General features: G+C 49.6%; 1 protein-coding gene across 1 annotated transcript in view; it reads left to right on the top strand.

Moving 5' to 3' along the window:
• LOC119444297 (sodium/glucose cotransporter 4-like) overlaps positions 1 to 23,035 on the top strand; it is a 603,800-nt gene that overhangs the window by 11,566 nt on the left and 569,199 nt on the right. The window contains exon 2 of the mRNA XM_049663258.1: positions 16,271 to 16,342. Within this exon, the coding sequence (XP_049519215.1) occupies positions 16,271 to 16,342 (72 nt within the window). The remainder of the gene's footprint in view (positions 1 to 16,270; positions 16,343 to 23,035) is intronic.

Raw genomic sequence — 23,035 nt, 5'->3', positions numbered from 1 at the left:
AACATTGGATCACTGCAAGTTTCTCACTCGCTTTGTTTTTCATGCGAGGCCGTTACTTGGCTCGTTGTGCGAACCCGCCTTCATTAGAAAGCCGTGGAAGAAAAATGGCACACTGATTACGTCGTCGTGAACTAAAGAAAAAAAAATACAAATGGCCACAGTGAGGATTCCCCACTAGCACTGCTACCGCTCTGTAGCCAAAAAAAACATTAAATTATGGGGTTTTACGTGCCAAAACCACGATCTGATTATGAGGCACGCCGTAATGGGGGACTCCGGAAACTTGGACCACATGGGGTTCTTTAACGTGCACCTAAATCTAAGTACACGGGTGTTTTCGCATTTAGCCCCCATCGAAATGCGGCCGCCGTGGCCGGGATTGCCGTGTGTGCTAACCACTGCGCCACCGTTGCAACAGGCCCCAGTGATGAATAACTTGGAAGCTATACACGTGGTTAAGCTCTGCCAGGCGGGCCATTCAGATGGCGCCAATGTCGGTGCTATGGGGTCTTCATCGTCCGAAGTTGAATCACTCGCGTCTACATCATCAGGCAGAGACAGCAAAGCGTGGGCGGGGGGCGCCAGATCTCTGCCGACGAAGATCATCACGACGCAGCGAAGCGAGCTGCTCCAGCGAAACAACGTGCACCACCGCCAAGTCCTGGACAACGCCAAAGGCAGCGCGAGCTGCAGTGAGGCAACCCCCCAAAGTGCCCGACGAGCTGTAAAGCGACGAACACAGCGGTGCAACTTGAGGCTCGCCTCTCCAAGATGCGATCACCACTTCGCGAAGCATCGGCATCGGCTTGGCGTTCGAGAACATGCCACGCACAATGCACCAAGTAATCTGGACGCATAAATATACTAATCCGGTCACAACGCCATGCACTGTCGATCAACTTGGACCTGCAGGCACCGTCGCCGGAGCCCACGAATGACGCAACGCGCTTCAGTTACCCGTCGGAAGACGACTACGACATTCCCCCAGAGTATGAGATTAAGTTCACTTACGAACCCGACAAAGAAATGTAGTCTAAATTCCATGGTGCCACTCATTCTACTTTGCTTGTGGAGAATAAAGGTAGCTGTGGAATCTTTGTAGACAATTGCCAAAGTATTCACGTATGCCTCCTGTACTCCTTGATTTCGCAATGCATCTGACAACTTCTTTCTCTAGTGAATCATATGCATTTTCAGTCTATGAAAGTCATATAGATAGGTTGATAGTACTCCACAGATTTCTCGATTACATGATTTGTGTCATGAATATGATCCATCGTAGAATATCCCTTCTTGAAGCGATGCGCTTCTCTTGGTTGGCGGAAGTCGTGTTTCCCTGTTTCTATTGGAAATTATCTTGGTGATTATTTTATGCAACACTGAAAGCAAGCTAATGGGTCTATAATTCTTCAGTTCTTTAATGTCTCCCTTCTTATGTATTACTATACTGTATGCGTTCTTCCAGCTTTCTGGTACACTTGAAGTCGTGAGGCACTGCGCATAAAGGGCCGCCAGCTTTTCAAGCATATATCTCCTCTATCTTTGATTAAATCGACTGTTATTCCATCATCTCCAGCAGCTTTTCTGCTGGTAATGTCTAGCAAGGCCCTTCTAAATTCATCGCTTTTTATAGAAGGAGCCCCTGTATCCTGTTCATCGCTACTTCGAAAGAAAGTAGCTTCACTGCTCTGGTCACTGTACACGTCAGTATAGAATTCTTCCGCTGCTTTTACTATGTTATTGAAATTTCTGATGATATTACCCTGCTTATCTTTCAGTGCATACATCTTGCCTTGTCCTATGCCAAGTTTTCTTCTCACTGATTTCATGCTGCGTCCATATTTTACTGCTTCCGCAATCTTTTCCCCGTTATAATTTCGAATATCCCTTACTTTCTTCTGTTTGATCAGTTTTGACAGTTCTCGAGTTTGACAGCTCTCGAGTTTAACGCTTTCATGTTTCGCCATTTCTTTATTATGTCCTCTGTTACTTGGGAGAGCTTACCTACTGGTTGTCTTGGTGCCTTACCTCCTACTTCAATTGCTGCTTCTGAGATCAACCTAGTCATGGTTGAGTTCATTACTTCTATGTTGTCTTCATCTTCCTGTTCAAAAGCTGCATAGTTGTTTGCGAGCACCAGCCTAAATTGGTCTGCTTTTGCCCTTACTGCGTTTAGGATGGCCTGTTTCTTCTTGACTAATTTTAGTCTTTCTCTCTTCAAATTGAGAGAAAACTTAGACCTCACTAACCTATGGTCACTACAGTTAACCTTACCTAACACTTCTACATCCTGCACTATGCTGGGCTCGGCAGAGAGTATGAAATGTATTTCATTCCTTGTTTCACCATTAGGGCTTTTCCAGGTCCACTTCCTGTTACTGCGCTTCCTGAAAAGGTATTCATTATTTGGAGCCTATTCCTTTCCGCGAATTCTACCAAAATTTCTCCTCTAGTTTTCCTAGAATCGATGCCGTAGTTGCCAATTGCTTGCTCACCAGCCTGCTTTTTCCCCACTTTTGCATGGAAGTCTCCCATGAATACAGTGTACTGAGTTTGCACCTTTCTCATAGCTAATTCAACATCTTCATAAAACTGTTCTATTTCTTCATCATCATGAGTGGAGGTTGGGGCGTAGGCTTGTACTACCTTCATTATATACCTCCTATTCAGCTTTATTGCGACGAGTGCTACCCTCTCATTAATGCTGTAGAATTCGTCAATGTTGCTCGCTATGTCCTTATGGACTAGAAATCCTACCCCGAATTCTGTCTTATCTGGAAGACCTCTTTAGCAGAGGACGTGGCCGTTAGCCAGCACTGTATAAGCCTCACCAATTTTTCTAACCTCGCTAAGGCCAATAAAATCTCATTCAATGCCTGATAATTCCTGAAATAGCCTTGATAAGCTAGCCTAACTCGACAGGGTGCGCGTGTTCAGCGTTTCCAGGTTCAGGGTCAATATTACTACAGATGTAAAAAATTGGTTATGCTTGTTTAGTCAAGTACTCAGCAATGAACCATACATAAAATGCAACACATTAAAATAAACACTGCACTGCTACCTAAAAAGTTATTTGGTGTTTTTCACCATGTAACTCGTCGTGGAGATTTTAAATCAGCAAAACGAAAAAACAACCTTGCACACGGCCGCGACACGCTTGAAACATCGATGCTGGTAGATCATAGCCCAGCATTTTCCGGAAGTGCGTGCGAACTTTTCATCTTAATACTCATGATGATGATAATTTCTTTTCGCGCGTCTCAGACTTACGGCCGTCACTGCGCGTTGCATAGCGCAGCTTGCAACACCGACATCGCGTTGCAATGCCGACACTGCGTTCCAGGAGACCTGCTCCGTGAATGCGTCTCTCTCTCGCTCTCAGCGCGCAAAAGCTCTTCACCTCGCAGAGCATGAGCGTACGAACGCGCCAGCTGTGCACGAAGACGACGACGGCCTGACCGTCGTCTTCGCTGCCTGCTCGCGCGGTCAACGACGTCGTCTCCGCCGATTTCCTCTTCGCCTTTTGCTATCCACGAGCTGGACTTAGTTCTTGCCATCTGCGCGCTTGTCTAGCGCAGCCGTTTTTCGTGGCTAAGATGGCAGGGGCGCCCCCAGCTTCACCGGCGCAGCCGACCGACCACCCGCGGCGTTCCCTCGTACGCAGCTCGTCGCGCAAACGCGCGGTGAGCGTAGCCTGCCCACGATCTCTGTGGCAGCTCATCGCCAGCGCTGAGGCAGTGCGGTTGCACCACGAGCAGGCGCAACGTCTCTGCCGGGCCATCAGCGAACGGCCGACATCTACTGCCTCCTCAACGACCACCTCCGAAACGGGGATGTTCGCGACGCCGCCTCTTTTGACGAACGACCCGGCCAAGCAGCTGCACGAGATCGCCGGGAACCTGCCTACTTCGGGATCCTCCTGCTCCGCTACCGCCGCTGCTGCCTCCCTGGCCACTGCGGCGGCTCGGCAGACACCATCGACCGGCACCCTCGATACAGCCGTTGCGCCCTCGACAACCCCCAGGAGCTCTTCGGATGTACTGCTTGCAGGGGATTTCGTCGCTGTTGCGGGGTTGCCGGGCGCGTCTCCCGTCGAACCGCAGTACGTCCCACTGCCGATAGACGCAAACCTCGAAGATATGGACACCACTACTACACGTAAGCGTTCGCATCCCAGCGAGCTCGGTAGTGATGATGAGGGTGCCTCGCGCAAGCTGCAAGCAGTCGGGACTGCGCCACACATTGCATCGATGACTAAATTGCCGCCACGTGTCTCAGGTGAAGACGATCACCACTTCACCCCGGCTAGTGGCATTATCACCGAGGGCGAGTTTCAGCAGGTTCTGTCAAAGGCGCAGAAACGCCGCCAGCGTTCTGCGTTGCCACCGGGCCTAGCCGGGAACAGCGTCCCTTCTCACGGGACCGAGCCTGCCGTCCCTCCTGCCGCACGACCTACGGCTCCCTGTAGTTCACCTGCGCCTACTGCACCCCCTGCCGTGGATCCCGTTGATACTGCCGGGGTTCCCACAACTTCTGTGCCCACCTCGCCACTGACAGCCCGCACAGTGTTGTTTCGTCCGGCACACAACGGTGCGGCCTTTCCCCGTACCTCCCGCCTCGCCATCGCGCAGGCGCTCTCCGCGCTGCCTGGAGTAAAGGAGGTACGCGTGAACACGAAGAAGAACATTGTGGTTGCGGACGCGGCATCGCCGGAATGGACGGAGCACCTGCTGGCCACGTCAGAGATCGCCGGGATGCCCGTGACCGCGCGCCTTCCGGCCGACCGCACCCAGAGCAGCGGCGTGGTGCAAGGCGTACATGGCAACTACACCGATGAGGACCTGCTGGCTGCCGTATCGTCGAAGGTACGGGTAGTCGCGGCTAAGCGAGAGGGCACCACCCTGGTGCTGCGTTTTGCTGCCCCTTACCCCCCCGCAAGGATCTACATCTTCAGCATGCCCTTCGAGGTGCGGCCCTCCCGGCCTCGCCCTATGCAGTGCCTACGTTGCGGGTGCTACGGGCACGCCACAGCAACCTGCCAGAGACCGGTACGGTGCCTACGGTGCGGTGGCCCACACCAGACGCAATCGTGCTGTTCGAGCAGGGTCAGATGCCTGCATTGTGGAGGACCACATCCAGCCGACTCGCCTAACTGCCAGCTATGGCAGAGAGAACGGCGCCTGGCCACGATAAAGGCGTCAGCTCCCACACACCTGTCGCATCGCGAGGCCCAGGCGGTCCTACGGGCTACCCCCACCACCAGCTCAGCAGCAGCTGCTTCTGGACCGCCACGTGTTACACCGACCGGAGGCAAAACCTACGCTGCAGCAGCACTCGGTGCTCCTGACAAGGAGGCCCCGACCTCTACAAACCACCCCCAACCCCACTTGCAGCAGCGTATACCACAGGCAGGCGCAAAGAAGTGGGGCAGCATCAAGCTAGGGCCGTCCCCGAAGGAGGCTCCTCAGTCCACCAGCGATGAGGAGAACAAGAACCTGCGACTCCTCCTCAGGGCGATCGCCGACCTGCTGCCTATAGACAACGAACAGCTGCGTTCTATCTGCCTCAAGGCAGGTGGCGTGCCCCCACCTAGTAGTCAACATGGCTAGTCCCCTCCCGCCTGCAGCAGGACATTGCCACCGCCGCCCGAGCGTGCTCTAGTGGAGCGCAAACTCGTTGCGGCGGCGGCAGGCAGACCTCTCCATGCACCAATTGCGGAGCGAGTACGATGTGCTTGTTCTGCAGGAGGTGTACGCTGCTACAGCCAACCTGCGTCTTCCTGGATACGTGGGCTACAGCAGCCTCACTTCATCATCACCAGCCTCCTCCATGATCGGATAAGACTCTTGCTGCTTCTCCTTCTCTTCCCTTCCTTTCAACATCTTTATCTCCTTTTTCCCCTTCCCTGACGCTGCGCCGTGCTCCCTATTGGGCAGCAGAAATAAGCGTCATTTTTCTTCCTCAATAAAATCACTACTACTAAGACGACGACGCTCGAACGCAATCATATGGTTCCCATAAATGCATGCTCTGCAGGCGTGGCTGTATGGACTAGTGGTTACGACGCTCGCTTTGGCACCGTGGGTATGCGGGCTCGAATCCCGGCCTCGACCAGAAAGTTTATTCTGAAATTTCGCGCAACGCTGAATACCAATGGGTGCGGACTACGCATAACTGGGGAGTATAAAAGGGGAGCGTATACCGTAATTCTATGTTAACAGGGATGGCGCTGTCATCTAGGAGCGGTGAAGCCAAGTACTGCATCGTGACACTAACGAGCGCCGACAGTCTTAGGTAGTCTGAGCGCGGCTAGAGTGAATGGGGGAGTGGGTTCAAGGCACGCCTTGGCAAGCGGCGAGGGTGCAGCCATTGCCTTATCCTCAAACTCCGGCTGTTTCGGCAGCCCCCATTGGCTGAGGCGAGCTCAGGGCTGAATACCTGTTTGCTCGACGCGCCGTCATTGTTGCCCCGTTTGCATAGTTGCCGTCGTTCTTTCTCCGTTGTATTGACCAGGTGGAGAGTGCAGCTGCGGTAGGGTCTCCGACGCGGCAAGCGTCCGCCTGGCACGCGAGGCCGCTCATGCAAGTGAAGGTGGCGCCACCAACTTTTCAATAAAAGAAGCCGCAGCGGGGAGACCCAGTCTAGCGCAGGGGAGTGAGTGCATGCCGCCTGGAGAGGCGTCTCACTCTGCTGCATCTAGTTGTGATAGGCGGTGCCGGAAGCACTGATTGTATTCCCCACCGATCTGTAGTAAATAAAAAAATCACAGCATATCCACGAGGTGAATGATGATGATGGGGCGAAGCTCCGGAGGGATCATCGGTAAACCGTGAATACTCCGAGTAATTCGCCCAGTGTATGATCAATTAAACACGTGAGAAACAGTGTGTGTTTATATACAATACGTTTTATTTTCTGAGACGCTTCTTCTTAGATGCTTGGTTTGCGGAGTCCCTTCATTACCACGGCTTTGTGGTCCGTGAAATGGCGCGCCGCTTCCGCGCTGCCTGTCGTGAAGCCGTGGCCTCGCGGGCTCTCACCGCGGGATTCTGCCTGCGAGCGCGCGCCGCCGCCGCCTTCCGCGCTCTCCGCTCCGCAGCCTTGTCTTCCATCCGGCGACTCCGAGCGAAACAGAAAGCGCGCCAAGAGCGAGCACCTTTTATGATAACACCCCTAGCGGTTACCCGCTCTCCTATCCGCAGCCTTGTCTTCCATCCGGCGACTCCAAACGAAAGAGAAAGCGCGCCAAGAGCGAGCACCTTTTATTATAACACCCCTAGCGCTTACCCGCTCTCCGATCCGCAGCCTTGTCTTCCATCCGGTGACTCCAAACGAAAGAGAAAGCGCGCCACGAGCGAGCACCTTTTATTATAACACCCCTAGCGGTAACCCGTCGCACTACATTAAAGGTTTTCTCATCAACTATACGAAAAACTAGCGCCATCTAGCAACATTATATACACTTAATATAGAAAGATCGACACTTACGCCATCTGGTGAACACTTCATAAAACTACAGGTGGCTACATACTACATCGGAGGAAGGACAGACCGACGCCCTAAGGAGCTTCGCCCCTAAAAAGTCACAGGCCTGCGCGGCACACGCAGCACAATCACAGCGTAAGCTGATGGAGCGGCTCAAGAGTAGCTCCAATTTCGGCACCACGCACAACAGGGTCTTCGCGCTAGTCTCTTCGCCTCGTTTTGACGAGAACGATCTGAACGGTCCGCCTAGCGTCGACGGCGAGCTGCGGCTTGTAATGGTCTCTGCGCAGCAGTCTGCTGAGCCCGATGATACCTGGTTGTAGCCGCGCACGTAGCTCTACGCTTCGCTTCTTCAGCAGTGGTTCGTACCTTGCGAGGAGACGCCATAACGTGTACCGGAGAGGTATCCAGAATACGTGGCGCAAATGTCACATCGGGATCACGTTGATTGCGCGCCTCCTCTGAATCGCATCTCGTCGTCTGCGCCTGCGCACGCTGTGTTTGCAGGCACCTTAACTAGATGGCGCCACCATACTGGCGGAGGCTCGGGTCGTCTGTGCCTGCACGCCTGCCTATGGCGTGTTTATAGGGCATTTTTCCGCTGCCTGTTAGCGAGCGCTTGCGTGGCTCAATGGTAAAGTAACCGACTCCCGCACAGCGGGCCTGGGCTCGATCCCGGCGGGGACCGGGTACTTTTTTCGCATTTCCGGCGATACCGGTTACGGCCGCCAGCAGCGGCGGCGGTGGACACCATCGCGATCCAAAACGGCTATTGGAATAAGCCCATAACAGCTTAGGCTGTAAAAAGCCACCGCGTATTGACGCCCAACAATGCAAACGACGCAATAACGACGGTGCGTCGAACAGACGACAGCTACTGAAATCGTGAACTCACCTTAGCCAACGGGCGCTGCCCAAGCAGCCGGAGCTTCTGGATAAGGCGATGGGGGCGCCGCCGCCATTTCAGCGTTTCTGCATCACCCTCGCCGCTTGCGAAGGCATTGGCTGGACCCACTCCCCCATTCTTGTACACTCTAAGCCTGGTGTAGGCGCTGTAGACCTTCTGCTGAGGCGATGACGCAGTCTCCGCACATAGCTTGTCTTTCGCGTCAGATTAGCCTACGGAGTGCAGCTTCAACATGCATCAGCAGTGCTTACACGCCGCCTACTGCTTCACTTGCGATGGCACTAGCTAAGAAAACTGCTGCGCTTAGCGGCGTAGAAAGGCAACGTTGTCGGCGGGCGAATCTCGCTTTGGTCCAGCGAGAAACACGCCAGCGCGAACGCCTTCGCGCGTTCGCGTCGCACGCTTCGAACTCTGCCACTTGCATTCCTGAAGCCGAGCGCGTCGCCACTCAACTGGCTGCCCGAGACACTACGGATCAAAATGCTCGTACCTTGGCGGAAGCGACTCGGCAGCAGGACGCCAAGCAAACGGTTGCGCAAATTGTGCGCCTTTCGCTGCAGTGCACCGTGAGTTCACGGAGCGATTTATCCGTTCAGCTTCGCTTGTACGGTTTGCGAACGCCTTGTACGGTTTGCGGATTTCGGTAGTGCTCCGGCGCCTGCAATGCTCCGCGAAGGTCGCCAGTCATTCGACAACCTTCGCCTGAGCGGCAATTGTCGAGGAGTGGTAGGGCGCCGCTGATGGCTACTTGCAACTTAATCCTTCCCGTACAATAAACATGCCTTTCTGAAGACACGTTTCACTTTGGTGTTCTACCGATTCCTATGAAAGAGAGATCAACCATTTTCTTTAACACCGAAGGCCCGCTTGAGGAAAACGAAGGCAGACATCACCTGGGTGCAAGTACAAGGACACAGCCCGCACACAAAATTGGCGCATACATAAACGACAAATTAATGGAAAAGTAAGCAATGGTTCCACGAAAGCCGAATAAAAACTGCTGCAAACAATATATCTGATCTTGAAGGCTATAAAAGCACTAAAGAGCCGTTTGTTTAATGCGGCATGCTTGACTTGTTTTATTCTAACAGCCCCGACGACAGTTATTTTGACGAGTCAGAGAAGTGACAAATGTATGCAGTCAAGGACTCGAGCGTTTACTGGTTGACAGTAAAGTTTTTCTTGCCCAGTTGTCTACTCGCAGACAAGCTATCAAACCTATTTTTGGTTGAAGTTTCGTCATGAAGACTTTATAAAGCGGGTGTGTACCATAGTGCGGAAAATACGCTCAAAAATAAATACATAAATCTTGTGTTGACCCAACGGCAGTACTTATCTGTATTCTTGACTTAATAATTGTTATGTACTCCAGTCTAACTTCCACGCGGCCCCTGAGAGTACCGCAATGTTTACGCTGTGTCAACCAGCTTCCCGTTGCGGTGGCCCCGTTTTTAGCGTTGTTATCCTTCGCTTGGAATGCAGCACTATGTTCGAGAACAGCTGTGGCTCAGCTGTGCCGGTGGCGGAAGCTCGGGATTGCATAGCTGCACGAAAACCGCCAAAAAAGAACGCGGGTTTAATATTGTTTTTTGGAGTTTTGGTGTCTGTGGGGCGGCTAATAAAAGCTGTAGAAGTTTTCTTTTAAAAATTTAAAGTGATTTAGTACCACGTTTTTTTTTAACATTGGGAAAAAACGCTAGCCTGTCATGTGCTCATTTTCCGTTGTGAGAGGTGAATTACGTGTGGCAGGACAAGGGATTGCATTTTACCACTGAAAACATTAAGGAGACGCTGGTCTTTCCAAGGAAGGCGCTCGTGTTGTGCTGGGCTTGCAGCAAGAGAGCAACAGAAGTGTCGGAGCGTCACTTCTAAACGACGCGGACGTCGAATTAGTTAGTCAAATTCTGGACTATTACGTCCCAGAGCCACGATTACGCACACCCGTGAGCAAAAGTACACGGACCAAGGGTTGCACGGAAAAGCCGATTTTTTTCTCTGCCTATGAATGCAACTTGAAATTGAGGACTGCAGTCCAAACTTGGCATTGCGAACTTTTCAGGGTACTCATCAATTTCAGTTTATACTTGCTAATTACGAAGAAATTCTCTTTTATCGGCGACCCTGTGGTCCCCATATTTTTGCTCACGGGTGTACATTACGATTGCGTCCAACCACATCTCATCATTTTGACCACCTGGTGCTCTTTAACGTGCATCCGATGCACGGTACACGGGCGTTTTTGAATTTCGCCCTCATAGAAACGCAGCCGGGATTCCGCGCCCTCGGACTTAGCAGCACAACGCCAGAAGGCCGCCACCAGGGCGGGTGACATCGAAGTCTTGAAGCCGCGAGAGAAGCCTGACCGGGGTTTTCAGGTTAATAAGCAAACGCAAGAGCACGGTGGCCGCTCGCGACCATCGTGGCAAATATGTGGGTCTAGTGGGGAAAGGTTTAAGCGAAGCTTAGTTTAGCATTCAGCAACAATGGGGACGAATTACAACAAATGATTGAGGACCTTAATCGAGAAAGTTTAATAGTGGGATTGAAGATTAATATGCATAAGACAATAGCCTGGCAAGGGGACAAGAATTTAGGATGGCCAGTCAGCCTTTAGAGTCTACAAAGGAGTACGTTTATCTAGGATATTACTCACAGAGGACCCTGATCATGAGAAAGAAATTCACAGAAGAATAAAATTGGGTTGGAGTGCATACGGCAGGCATTACGAAATCCTGGCTGGGAGCTTACACTGTCGTTGAAAAAAAAGGTGTACAATTATTGCATTCTACCGGTGCTAACATATGGGGCAGAAACTTGGAGGTTAACAAAGAAGCTCGAGAACAAGTTAAGGACCGCACAAAGAGCGATGGAACGAAAATCTTAAAGAGACAGGAAGGGAGTGGTGTGGATCAGAAAACAAACGGGGATAGCCGATATTCTAGTTGACATTAAGCGGGAAAAATGGAGCTGGGCAGGCCGTGTAATGCGTAGGATGGATAACCGGTGGAACATTAGTGTTACAGAATGGATCCCAAAAGAAGGGAAGCGCAGTCGAGGACGGCAGAATTTTATTCACAGAAGAATAAAATTCTTCTGTGATGAAGTTAGGAAATTTGCAGGCGCAAGTTGGAATCAGGTAGCGCAAGACAGGGGTAAATGAAGATCACAGGGAGAGGATTTTGTCCCGCAGTGAACATAAATATAGTCTGGTGATGGTGAGCTTGGTGTTTGTGAGGAACGGTGTTCTTGTTTAACAGATATTTGCATGCACAGACAAGCGATGCAGTTGGGAGCGTTTTCATCTGGAAACGCCTAGCTCTACAAACACTTGGAGCATCCCAACACCACCGGCATGTCCGACAAAAACAGGTCTCTCGTATATCTGAGCCACTGAACCAAACTCACTCTCCGTGAAGTGTTTCGTTAGCCATCTTTTTTTTTCAGCATTAATCAACGCGGTGCTGTAATTTTGCTATCTTATTACTGACGACCTATTTAGTTAATTGTTTTCGATCGCTTTAAAAAGCTAACGCGGGTGGTCGTAATTGGGCGCTACAACAAATATTTTCCTTGTAGGTTCTGACAGTTTCGTGGACAGTGCGCGCTAAGTGTGCGCCAAGCGAACAAGCGCTCAATCTCCGTGCGCTTCCGCTACGAGAACAATGGTCGTTACATTAATGTTACAATGGTCGTTACATGAACGTGTCGTTACATTAACGTTATATTTGATTTTTTAAATTAAAACATACTTTCGGATAATCCTGAGGCGAAATGAAGTGAGCAATTTAAATCTCACATCGAACTACGTATATTATACGAATTTTAACATCGCCAGGAGCACATTATCTGGAGATAAAAAGAATCTGAAGAAACGCTTCTAGACGAAAATTTTCAGGGAGTACCGGACATACTCCAGATATGTCTAACTGCAACTTTGGTGCTCGTCTATTACAAGTGCAACACATATGGTACTTTCCACTTCGGTCTTCATTGCGCAGTCAGGATACTGCACTTCAAATGTGCAAATAGAAGGTTACTCACATGCACCAATATAATTAAATTTCTTGCACAAGAAACCGCATCGAAAGGAATAATACATAAGCGTTTAATGAATGCGGCAGGCCGGCATGGAGGAAACTACAGGAGGGAGCATCACGTGACAATGTTGAAGCCTAGACGTTAAAAAAATTCAGAGTCCTTCCCCTGTCGGGAAAAGGGGAGTAGGCGAAGCTTGTGGCAAGACGACGCTGTCGCAGGCGTTCCGCTTCGTTTGCCCTAAACTCAGTGTCAGCGGCTCTTCGCTTACGTTTGGCCTCAACATCGCGCTCCCGCAACTCGGGGTCCGCGGCTTCTCACTTCGCCGGAATACCTCCTTTGTGAAAATAAAATTTTTCATTCATTGTTCACTGATGTTTCGCCGGGGCTTCGGAACTCTCATGCTTGATTCGACACGCTAGAATCGGACGACAAGCTTCGCTTACCCCATTTTCTTGACAGGCGAAAGGCTGGTGGTTTTGTCTCTTTGGGTCCCACGTGTGACAAGGGTAGGTCAAGGGCGCGTTACAGGTCCCCTAACCTACAAGAGTATTTGCCATACAGCTTGGACCCTTTCTGCACTATCACCAGGATCGGCCCACTTTTTAGCGTGATACCACCACCACCACCAGCGCCGCCGCCGCTGGCGACACTTGTGAGGTAAAACAAGCATCGCTTGAAAAAAGTAGCAGAGAGCAAAACGAAGTAAGGATAGTACTTTCATCGGCCGTATCGACTTGTAAACATTCACCTGCTAGCTAAATTAAAAAAGCACAGTGTCAGCGCGCACAGGCAAACCTGAACACATCACACTCGATGACCGCGGATACTCGCTATCAAAACGCTGGCGTGAGGAAACGCGGTAGCAGCGAGCGAAGTGACCTTCGTGCTGTGTTGTCTATCGCTTCAACGCAAAATGAGCGCGAGGACACACAGCATACACAAAGCCACGATCCGCCCACACGCCTAGACTGTGCCCCCGTGCAACGCAGATCTCTTTCAAGATAGGGCCCCGCGCTGCCGTGAGATACGAAGTTGCAGCCGGAGTAAAACGCCACCCCTCCCCCCCCCCCGCCCCCCCTGCCTTCTCGTCCCCCGATACCTCGCAACGTTGGGTTCCTCGCGTGTGGCGAAAGACGGCGCACTTCCTGCCCGCTTTCCTCCCTTCGCACGGGCGAGATGAAGCCGCGATCGTCGGCTCCCCTCGCACGCTTTTCTTCTCACATAAAGCTTAGGGCGCGGCGACGGTGTTATCGCCCTTGCACTTATACGGAACCTCACGGCGACGGCGACGGCAGAAATTCGCTTAGAGTAACACAGAACTCACTAAAAAAATCAAAGCCCCTTTCTTAAAGATAGATGGTTGAACGCGAAGTTTTCGCTCATGCAAACTGAATGGAAGTCCAAAGCCAACGACCACGCAACGAACCAAAGAAATGCTGAGCGACCCGATGCATTGCTTATGTGTTTTGATTGCTTGTTTAGGATTGTATTTTTTAACATTGAAGTTGAACGAAGATACATTTCGTTAAGTTGCATAGCCTTTATTTTAGATCATGTAGCCGTTATTACACGTACACACTAACAGCTTCACGGACTGTGTGCCGTTGCCGATACACGGGATCGGCCTTACGGGCACGATCGCTCTCACGCTTACGTTCGCGTACGGCAGCCTCTTCTGCCGTGCGCTGCACCCGCGGACTACCCATGGTGACAGCCGGGAATGCATTGCGAGACGCGCGTAATGCAACGCAGGTATCTACAGTTTGTCTGGATAGCGTGGCGTTTCAGTTCCCATTGTTGTTATCGGTACAACTGCGAATGTAAACTGTAGTGTCCTATGATTGTCAGCGCACGTGCACAGATTGTTCTATTGTGTGCACAGATAGTTCCAATGTGTAAGTTGGCTTTCCTGCAATACGTTTTCGGCGCTCACTGACGTATCAGTCAGACATAGAAAGCTTCACCTTAAAAAAAAAAAATGCTTAACTACCTTGCACTCGGCCGCGCAACGCTTGAAAAACACTGAAGCTGGGCGATCGTAGCACAGCATTTTCCGGAAGTGCGCGCGAACTTTCATATTGTTACTCATGATGGTGGTATTTCTTTTCGCGTGTCTCGGACTTACGGCCCTCACTGCGCGTTGCATAGTGCGGCTTGCAACACCGAAACCGCGTTCCAGGAGACCCGCTCCCTGAATGCGTCTCTCTCTCTTGCTCGCTCTCATAGCGTGCAAAACCTATTCACCTCGCAGAGCACGAGCGTGCGAATGCGCCAGCTGTGAACGAAGAGGACGACGCTCGAACGCAATCATATGGTTCGCATAAATGCATGTTCTGCAAGTGTGGCTAGTGGTTACGACGCTCGCGTAGGGACCGGGGGTACGCGGTTTCGAATCTCGCCTCGGCAAGAAAGTTTATTTTCTTTTATTTCTTGATACGAACCACGAATTACGGCTGGCTTAAACAGCTTCGCTGTTAAAAATGCATCATAGTCACGTGACCGGCAGGCGGTGGTTCTTTGCGCCTCACGTGGTCACCCATCCGTCCTGCATGATGTGCTTCGTACGTGCGTGCATCTGTTCAGTGTCGTGGAACATTTACAGAAGGAACGCCGTTCCCTCTGCCGTTCCTTCGTAGACCTAACGAGTCACCGTTACAGTTCCACTGACCCTTAATGGAACGGTGGTGTTCCTCCGTTCGTCCCAAAAGGAACTAGTTGTAGGAACGCCGTTCCGTACAACACTGCAATGGAGGCGGTCCCGGCGGAACGGTGCGTCAACATGGGAGGAATGGTGCGACCGATTGGGATTGGCCGAGCTACCGACATTAGATTCCCGAGTCCAGTCTCCTAGGGAAGACGACGGTATTAAAAGCGGAGACGTGTGGTGCAGTGGTGTGGCTCTGACGTGTCCTGATGTGAGCTCAAGCGTACCAGGTGCCAGTGTAAATTGAACCCTTTTCCTTTGATTCCTTCTACCGGACGTACTCATCGATGGGCTTGGTGGATTCCTGGCCCAAACGCCACCTCGAGCCGCAACAACGTACGATGCCGAGACTACGGATTTGTAACATAACACGTTTAGGAAGCTGAATGAGCACATTGTGCAATTAAAATTAGCGCAGCACTGTGCCATATTACACAAAACAAACAAAAACCTACCTGAACAAGCTCGTGTCATGAGGTCAACTGCATACTTCTGGAGCTCCGGGATGAGCCCCTGTGTGCTATCGAGCATAACGTTCTGAGTTTCCCAAGCAACCTTCTCGCTGCTTGTGCGATAATCCGTGATTTTCAAAGAAAAAGAACTAAGTTCCTGGATAAGGATAGTAAAGTATTAAAGCCCAAACACGCAAGAAAGGCAGCTTCGGGAAATTAAATAACTTGATATGTAGGTTGAGTGCCATTTTGAATGTAGTTGTGCGCACACGGTGAGAACAAGCACTTTACTGATAATTGATATTAGAAATGGAAGATGTCTCTTATGTTTCGATTACAGTGATCGATTGCTATCAGCACATTCAGGGAGACAATTTTGCGACACATTTTTTTTCAGGTGATAAGTGCATTGTTCTAACATTTTTTTTAAATACTGAAACAGCAAGTATCTTTTATCAGAGAACCTCCGATTGCATTAACACGACGTAATTTATGTGTGGTATGGAGTAGGGATTGTTCTGCCTAGTTGGGAATTTTGTAGACTGCGTCAAGAAAAAATAACGAAAGAAAAAGAAAGGGAAAAAAAAAGAAAGTCGCCACTTGTGAGTAAAGCGCATGGAATGAGTTCCGCTTCCGTTTGTGTATTTTGCCATTTAGCTGCCATTTATTTTTGCTTCTTCGCAGGCTTCCATCCGGGGTCGGCATAATTCGACGAGTGACTATTTTCTCGGCGGAAGAAGCATGCATTGGGTTCTGGTGAGTACGCCGCAAGAATGTCATAGACAATATCTCGCAGTGCTTGGTCGGGGATTTGTGCCATAGTTCGGACGACAACTCCTGAGACGTTTACAGCGCTAAAACACGAAACAATTTCAATTTAAGCCCCTATAGTTTGTTGCATGCTTCTTGATTCCGCTTGAATATTGTTACCCCTTTAGTGAACCGACGTTGAGGTTTTGTTTGAGCACAGTGTGATGTTCGTTAATATAAAATCTGGTTTCTGTGTTCCCCTGCCGTCGATGATGTTCTCTTTTAGAGTTTTCGTAGTACGTTTTGGACCTCGTGACTGAACAGCGGTGTGTGAGAGTTTTGGTCATTCACCTTTTAATTTTCCGCTGACATTACGGTGAACGCGCTGCTTCATGGGGAAGTTTGGGATTCATACCTTTCGGTTGTACTGTAGCAGACGCGGACTAATTGCGAGGCACACAGAATGCCCCTTTACGTGCCTCACTATAACAGCCCGCGTCTTCTAGTGCATTCCCGCTTAGTACAGCTCTACTGCCCTACAAAATACGCCCCAAAGTGACACGCGCTAATATTGCAGCAATACAGAAAACATGTCACATATGTCAGACAACTTGCCACAAACTTATTTACAAGTGAGGTGTTCGGTGGTAGCACAAAACGCCTCTGCGCATGCGTTGCATCGTATTTGGCAGATATTGTACTAAAATATTCACCAAGATAATTTTCAATAGAATCATGGCAACACTTTACTTCAGTAGGTAAGAGAACAGGCTGGCTTCAGGAAGGGGTATTCTACGATGGATAACAACCGTGACGTCATCAATCAGGTAATCGAGAAATTTGGGGAGTACAATCAACCTCTCTATATGACTTTTATAGTGTCAACAGCATATGAGACATATTACCCCGAGTCACCTCAAACGCTGCTGAAACGCAGGCATCTCATCCCGCTGCCCATCCCGCCTCTCTCCCCACTTCGCGTGAGCAATTGGCCAACAAGCGAGATCAGGTGGTGGTGAGACGCTATGCGGACGTGCTTCGCATGGGCTCCCGCCTTGCAACCGTTTTTCGGTGGAACGTGCTCTACTTTGGACTTGCTTTTGGTGCACTCATCTTCAGGAAGTTACCCTGCACCTGCGGACACCAAAGGTCGGCAAGTTTACCCCCTTTTTAGGCCTCCTTCCACGGTTTTTCCACTCAACCCTGCGGCTCCAAGATAGGCCCAACCTCTAGGCCGAGCCGACGCCGGCGACGCCGGGCTTCGGGGCGGTGCTTGGTGGTTGTGGCCCTTTGTGAAGCTGAAGATGTTGGAGTACTCGGTTGAGGGAGAATCTATAACGCCTTAAGAGTTCGAGGCGGGAGAATGGACCACGGTTTTGTAGGCACAACACCGATTCAAGAAGTCTCTATACGGTGACAACGCCGAGAGTACGCCTCGCGAGACGCAGGCGGGCAGCGACGGATGCAAGGCGCACGGAGAGTCAAGCGCGGGAAAGCGCCGGTGCGGCAGAAACGGCGACCGTTTCTGGAGATGCCGGCCAAGGATTTCAAGGTTGTGTGCAGACCCAAGAATTGGGAGTGTGGTGACACCGAGGGAACTTGGATCTGCAATGAGAGCGGCCGGCAGCGAAGCTGACGAGTGCGAGTGCAGCGGAAGAGGACCTGGTGCGGGTCAACGAGACGAACAACACGATGACGGTGAGCACGCCGTGTATAAATCGCAGTGGGGCATATGCGAGTTTAAAAACGCTTAAGCTGGGCGGTCGCGACCTTCCGGTTTTGGCGTACGGGGCGGCGATGGAGAACTCCGTGCGGGGAGTCATATACAATGTTTACGATGGATGCCCGGTGGAAGAAATTCGGGCAGGATTCCTGAAGAAGAATGAAGGCATGGAAATTCTGGATGGAAGACCTTTGGGCAAGTTTAAGGCAATTCAGATCACGTTTGGGGGGAAACGTGTCCCCTGGCAAGTCACTTACTGGAACTGTCTGTACGCTGTGATTCCGTATAGAGAATTAGTTGAGACCTGCTACAACTGCAGACGAGTGGGAAATCGAGCAAACGTTTGCTATCGTCCGCAGACTAATCTATGTCACCGTTTTGGCAAGGACCATCCAGCACCGCCTGAAGGAAAGTCGCTGACGTGCACACCGGACGGCATTGTAAATGAATGTGTGTGGTTTAGTGGCGCAAGGGCCAGGTGTGGCCAAAGAGCGCCATGCCAGTGTTTGTTAGTTCGCAGTGAAGTGATGAATTCTGAGAAGTAGATGTGACGGGGCTGTAAAGGGGCCTAAAAATAATCGCTGTAAAGTGCGTAAAATATACATGTACTAAAATCATGGCAATGACTAATGATGTGTACTATGAAATGAGGAATGCATTCAGAAAGAATTATACATATAAAATATTTAAGATACAGTAATTGGCAAGAAGCACTACTACCTAAACAGAGCCCTTGAACCACAAGGGCCTGGAGGCATGTGCTATAAAAAACTATCACAGCAACATCCTCTGGAGAGAGGATGCGCTACGAACTTATTGGGCTAATAACATGTAGCACAACATCATTAAAAAAATCGAGGACTGCTTTGGCATTAAAAAGCGGTTCTTCACCAATAAACAGCATGGGATGCAGAGGGATATTGTAGCGGTATGCTACAGGAAAATGTTTCCTTCTCTCGGCTTCGGCTTCACGACACTCCACGAGGACATGGAGGACGGTCAGCCTCTCACCACATCTACCACAGGTTGGTGGTTCATCACCAGTGAGCAAAAAATTGTGGGTGCCGTACGTGTGTCCTATTCTGAGACGACAGAATAGGACATCAATTCGTCGTGTTTTCGTAGCTGAGGGCCAGAAACCTAACTGTGGTTTAATCATGTGAAGTTTATTATTTGTTTCAGCGTCCCACAAGCGTTGCCAGTGGCTTCGTAGCTTCTTTCGCAAGAAAGGCTTCAAGTCTGTTGCAGGAACAGCTACTGTAGGATTACTAGTGTGCAATGCAGCTGATGTGGCCATTTGATCAGCTCGCACATTACCCTCAATGCCTCTATGGCCCGGCACCCAGCATATAATGACATGCTGGTAGGATATATACGTTCTGCATAGAGTGGAATAGAGCTCAATGAGTACAGGATTTTTGTGTTTGCCGAGTGACATCAGGGCTTTCACAACGCTTAGAGAGTCTGTAAATATAACTGTTTTTTCAAGTTTTGTCTTCGTTATATGCTTCACAGTTGACAATAGTGCATAGGCCTCAGCCGTAAAGATACTTGTTTCCGGGTGGAGCACACCGGATTCCGAAAAAGATGGGCCGACGGCTGCATAATAAACCCCGGCATGTGACCTAGAAGCGTCCGTGTAAAACTCTGTACACGAGTACTTGGATTGAAGATCTAGGAAATGCATTTTAATGTGCGCCTCTGGAGCGTCTTTCGTGACCTCTACGAACGATGTGTCGCACTCTATGATCTGCCACTGCCACGGCGGTAACAATTTAGCAGGAGCCATAGGACGATGTTCAAGCACTGGAACACCCATTTGCTCACTAAGATTCCTTACACGTAAAGAAAACGGTTTCATCGCTGCAGGTCGGTTATGGAAGAGTGCAGCAGCGGTCATATCGTTTATGGTGGAATAAGAAGGATGTTCGTTGTTTGCTTGTACTGTCAGAAAATATACGAAACTGCTATATGAACGCTGCAGATGGAGTGACCACTGGTTCGACTCTACATAGAGACTCTGGATCGGGCTTGTTCGGAAAGCACCGGTCGCGAGGCGGATACCCAAATGGTGAATGGGGTCTAGTATTTTTAATGCACTTGGCGTTGCGGAGTTATAAACTATAGCTCCGTAATCAAGGCGCGAGCGGACAAGACTGTTGTACAAGTTTAGGAGGCATTTTCGATCACTACCCCATGTTGTGTGCGAGAGAATTTTTAAAAGGTTCATAGTCTTCAGACACTTTGTCTTCAGATATTTAAGATGGGGGATGAAGGTAAGCTTAGAGTCCAGAATTATGCCCAGGAATTTGTGTTCACTGCTCACGGATAGTTCCTCTCGATTGATCGTGAGATTTGGTACCGGTGTCACACCTCTTTTGTTTGAGAAGAGTATGCATGTACTTTTCTGTGCGTTTATTTTGAACCCATTTACATCCGCCCATTTAGACAATTTGTTTAATCCAAGCTGCACCTGTCGTTCACAGATAGCGATGTTACATGATTTGAAACCTATCTGCACATCATCGACGTACACAGAATAAAACATACTGCGTGGAATCACTGTATGCAGGGAGTTCATTTTTACAATGAAGAGTGTGCAACTAAGTACACCCCCTTGCGGCACGCCAGCCTCCTGGGTGAATGTTCTAGATAAAACATTGCCCACTCTTACGCGAAACGTGCGGTTAGACAAGTAGCTTTCGACTGTGTTTAACATATTTCCGCGGACCCCCATCCCAGAAAGATCTCGCAGAATTCCGAAGCGCCATGTCGTGTCGTACGCTTTCTCTAAATCTATAAATACAGAAAGTAAAAACTGTTTATGAATAAATGCATCTCTGATGTTTGCCTCGATGCGAACAAGGTGGTCTATTGTCGACCTACCTTCTCGGAAGCCACACTGGAAGGGATCTAGTATTTTGTTATTTTCTAGGAAACTGATTAAACGCCGGTTTATCATTTTTTCATACAGCTTGCACAGGCAGCTCGTTAGAGCTATTGGCCTGTAGCTGCTGGCTAAGGACGGGTCTTTGCCTTGTTTAAGTATCGGGATGACTATGGCTTCTTTCCATGAGGACGGGATACACCCAGCCGCCCACATGGCATTAAAAAGAGACAGGAGTGCTTTCAGTGTTTCAGGGTGTAGGTATCTAACCATTTGATGATGATGATTTATTGGCATCCCCTTTGAAACGGGGCGGCGACAAATAGTCACCTAGCCTGCTTGATTTAATCAGGTATACTATACATGTTCTTTATCTTGCATTTTTGTATACCTATCATTATTTTTCTTTTTCAAAAATTTACCTTGTACCGCTGCCTATGATTTTAAGAGATCAGGTCGCATCCATCTTTTCCCTACTTTTTTTCCACCAGTACTCCAATCGTCTCTTGCTGATCTCTACGGCTGATCTGTTTATGTTTCCCTCCACTTTAAACCCAAGCGCTTCTGGGAGTTGCACGTTACTTACGGTTCTCGCTGGGTGGATCCCGTCGCATTCCATTAGGATGTGCTGAGTGGTCTCTGGATCTCTACTGCAGCATACACATGTCTCATCTAATTCCGAATATTTCTTCCGATATGTTTTCGTCCTTAGGCAACCGGCTCGAGCCTCAAATAGCAAGGCACTGCCCTTTGTGTTATCGTACAGATTTTCCCTTCTAATTTCTTTCTTCTCATTTCATACATAATACGATCGCCACCTGGCGCCGAATTGTTGCAACATGTGAGAGATGCTTTAAGTTCGGCTAAGGTAAATGGTCGATTGTAAGCCTCACTCGAAGAACCTTTGCGGTTAAGGGGCTACCGCTCTTCGCGTTCTTTGAACTTCAGGAAAGTTTCTGTATAGTGCGATTCACTTGATACATATTCAAAGTGTTCACCTAGACAATCCGCCTGGTCTTCCAGGCTATCACCTTGGCTACTTACTAAGGGTAGGGGATGTGACTCCCGGCCTATTAGTTTATTTACCCTATTCCAGACTTTCGTTTCATCGGTGTACGAATTTATGCTGGAGATGTACTTTTCCCAACTCTCTCTTTTAGCACGTCTGCGCGTTCTCCTTCCCTGCGACTTTGCTTGCTTAAAATTTATCAGGTTTTCAGCTGTTGGGGAGTTGCGAAGCAATCCCCAGGCTTTGTTTTGCTTTTTACGTGCATTTTGGCATTCCTCGTTCCACCATGGCAGGCGACGCTTATTAGCCAGTCCATTAGATTGTTGTATGCACCTTTCAGCAGCGTCAATGATAAAACCTGTTATATACGCCACAGCATCGTCTATGTTAAAGGAGGCAATGTCATCCCGGTCTAAATATGTTATTTGTCGAAAAAGTTCCCAGTTAGCCGAGTCAAGCTTCCATCGGGGAACGTGTGGCGAGCATCTATCTTGTTCTGTTAAGCCTAGCATAATTGGGAAGTGGTCGCTCCCAAAGGGGTTCTTGAGAACGGACCACTCCAGGTATGGCATTAGTGTACTCGATGCTATACTTAGGTCAATGGATGAATATGTGTTATGTGTAACGCTGTAATACGTAGGCTCTTTCTTGTTAAGTAATGATGCGCCTGAAGAGAACAGAAAATTTTCAATTAGGCGACCTCTCGCATCGCAACGTGAGTCTCCCCACAAAGTGTTATGTGCGTTGAAATCTCCGACAACTATATATGGCTCCGGAAGTTCATTTATGTAGTTTTGGAATTCGGTTTTATGTAGTTGATAATTGGGAGGGATGTATATAGAGCTGACAGTGACCAGCTTGTCAAACAACACCCCTCGGACAGCAACTGCCTCTAGGGGCGTACGAAGCTTTAGTTCCCGGCAGGCAATACCTCTGTCGACTACAATAGCCACACCACCGGAAGGCACGACTGTGTCATCGCGGTCTTTACGAAAAATGGCGTATTGCCGGAGAAAACTTGTTTGCGTGTGTTTGAGGTGTGTTTCTTGGACACAGAGCACCTTTGGATTATACTTATGT

This window comes from Dermacentor silvarum, chromosome 3, assembly GCF_013339745.2.
Source record: "Dermacentor silvarum isolate Dsil-2018 chromosome 3, BIME_Dsil_1.4, whole genome shotgun sequence".
Classification (NCBI taxonomy): domain Eukaryota; kingdom Metazoa; phylum Arthropoda; class Arachnida; order Ixodida; family Ixodidae; genus Dermacentor; species Dermacentor silvarum.
Note: the sequence above shows the minus strand (reverse complement) of the source record. Positions and strands in the feature narration are given on the sequence as shown.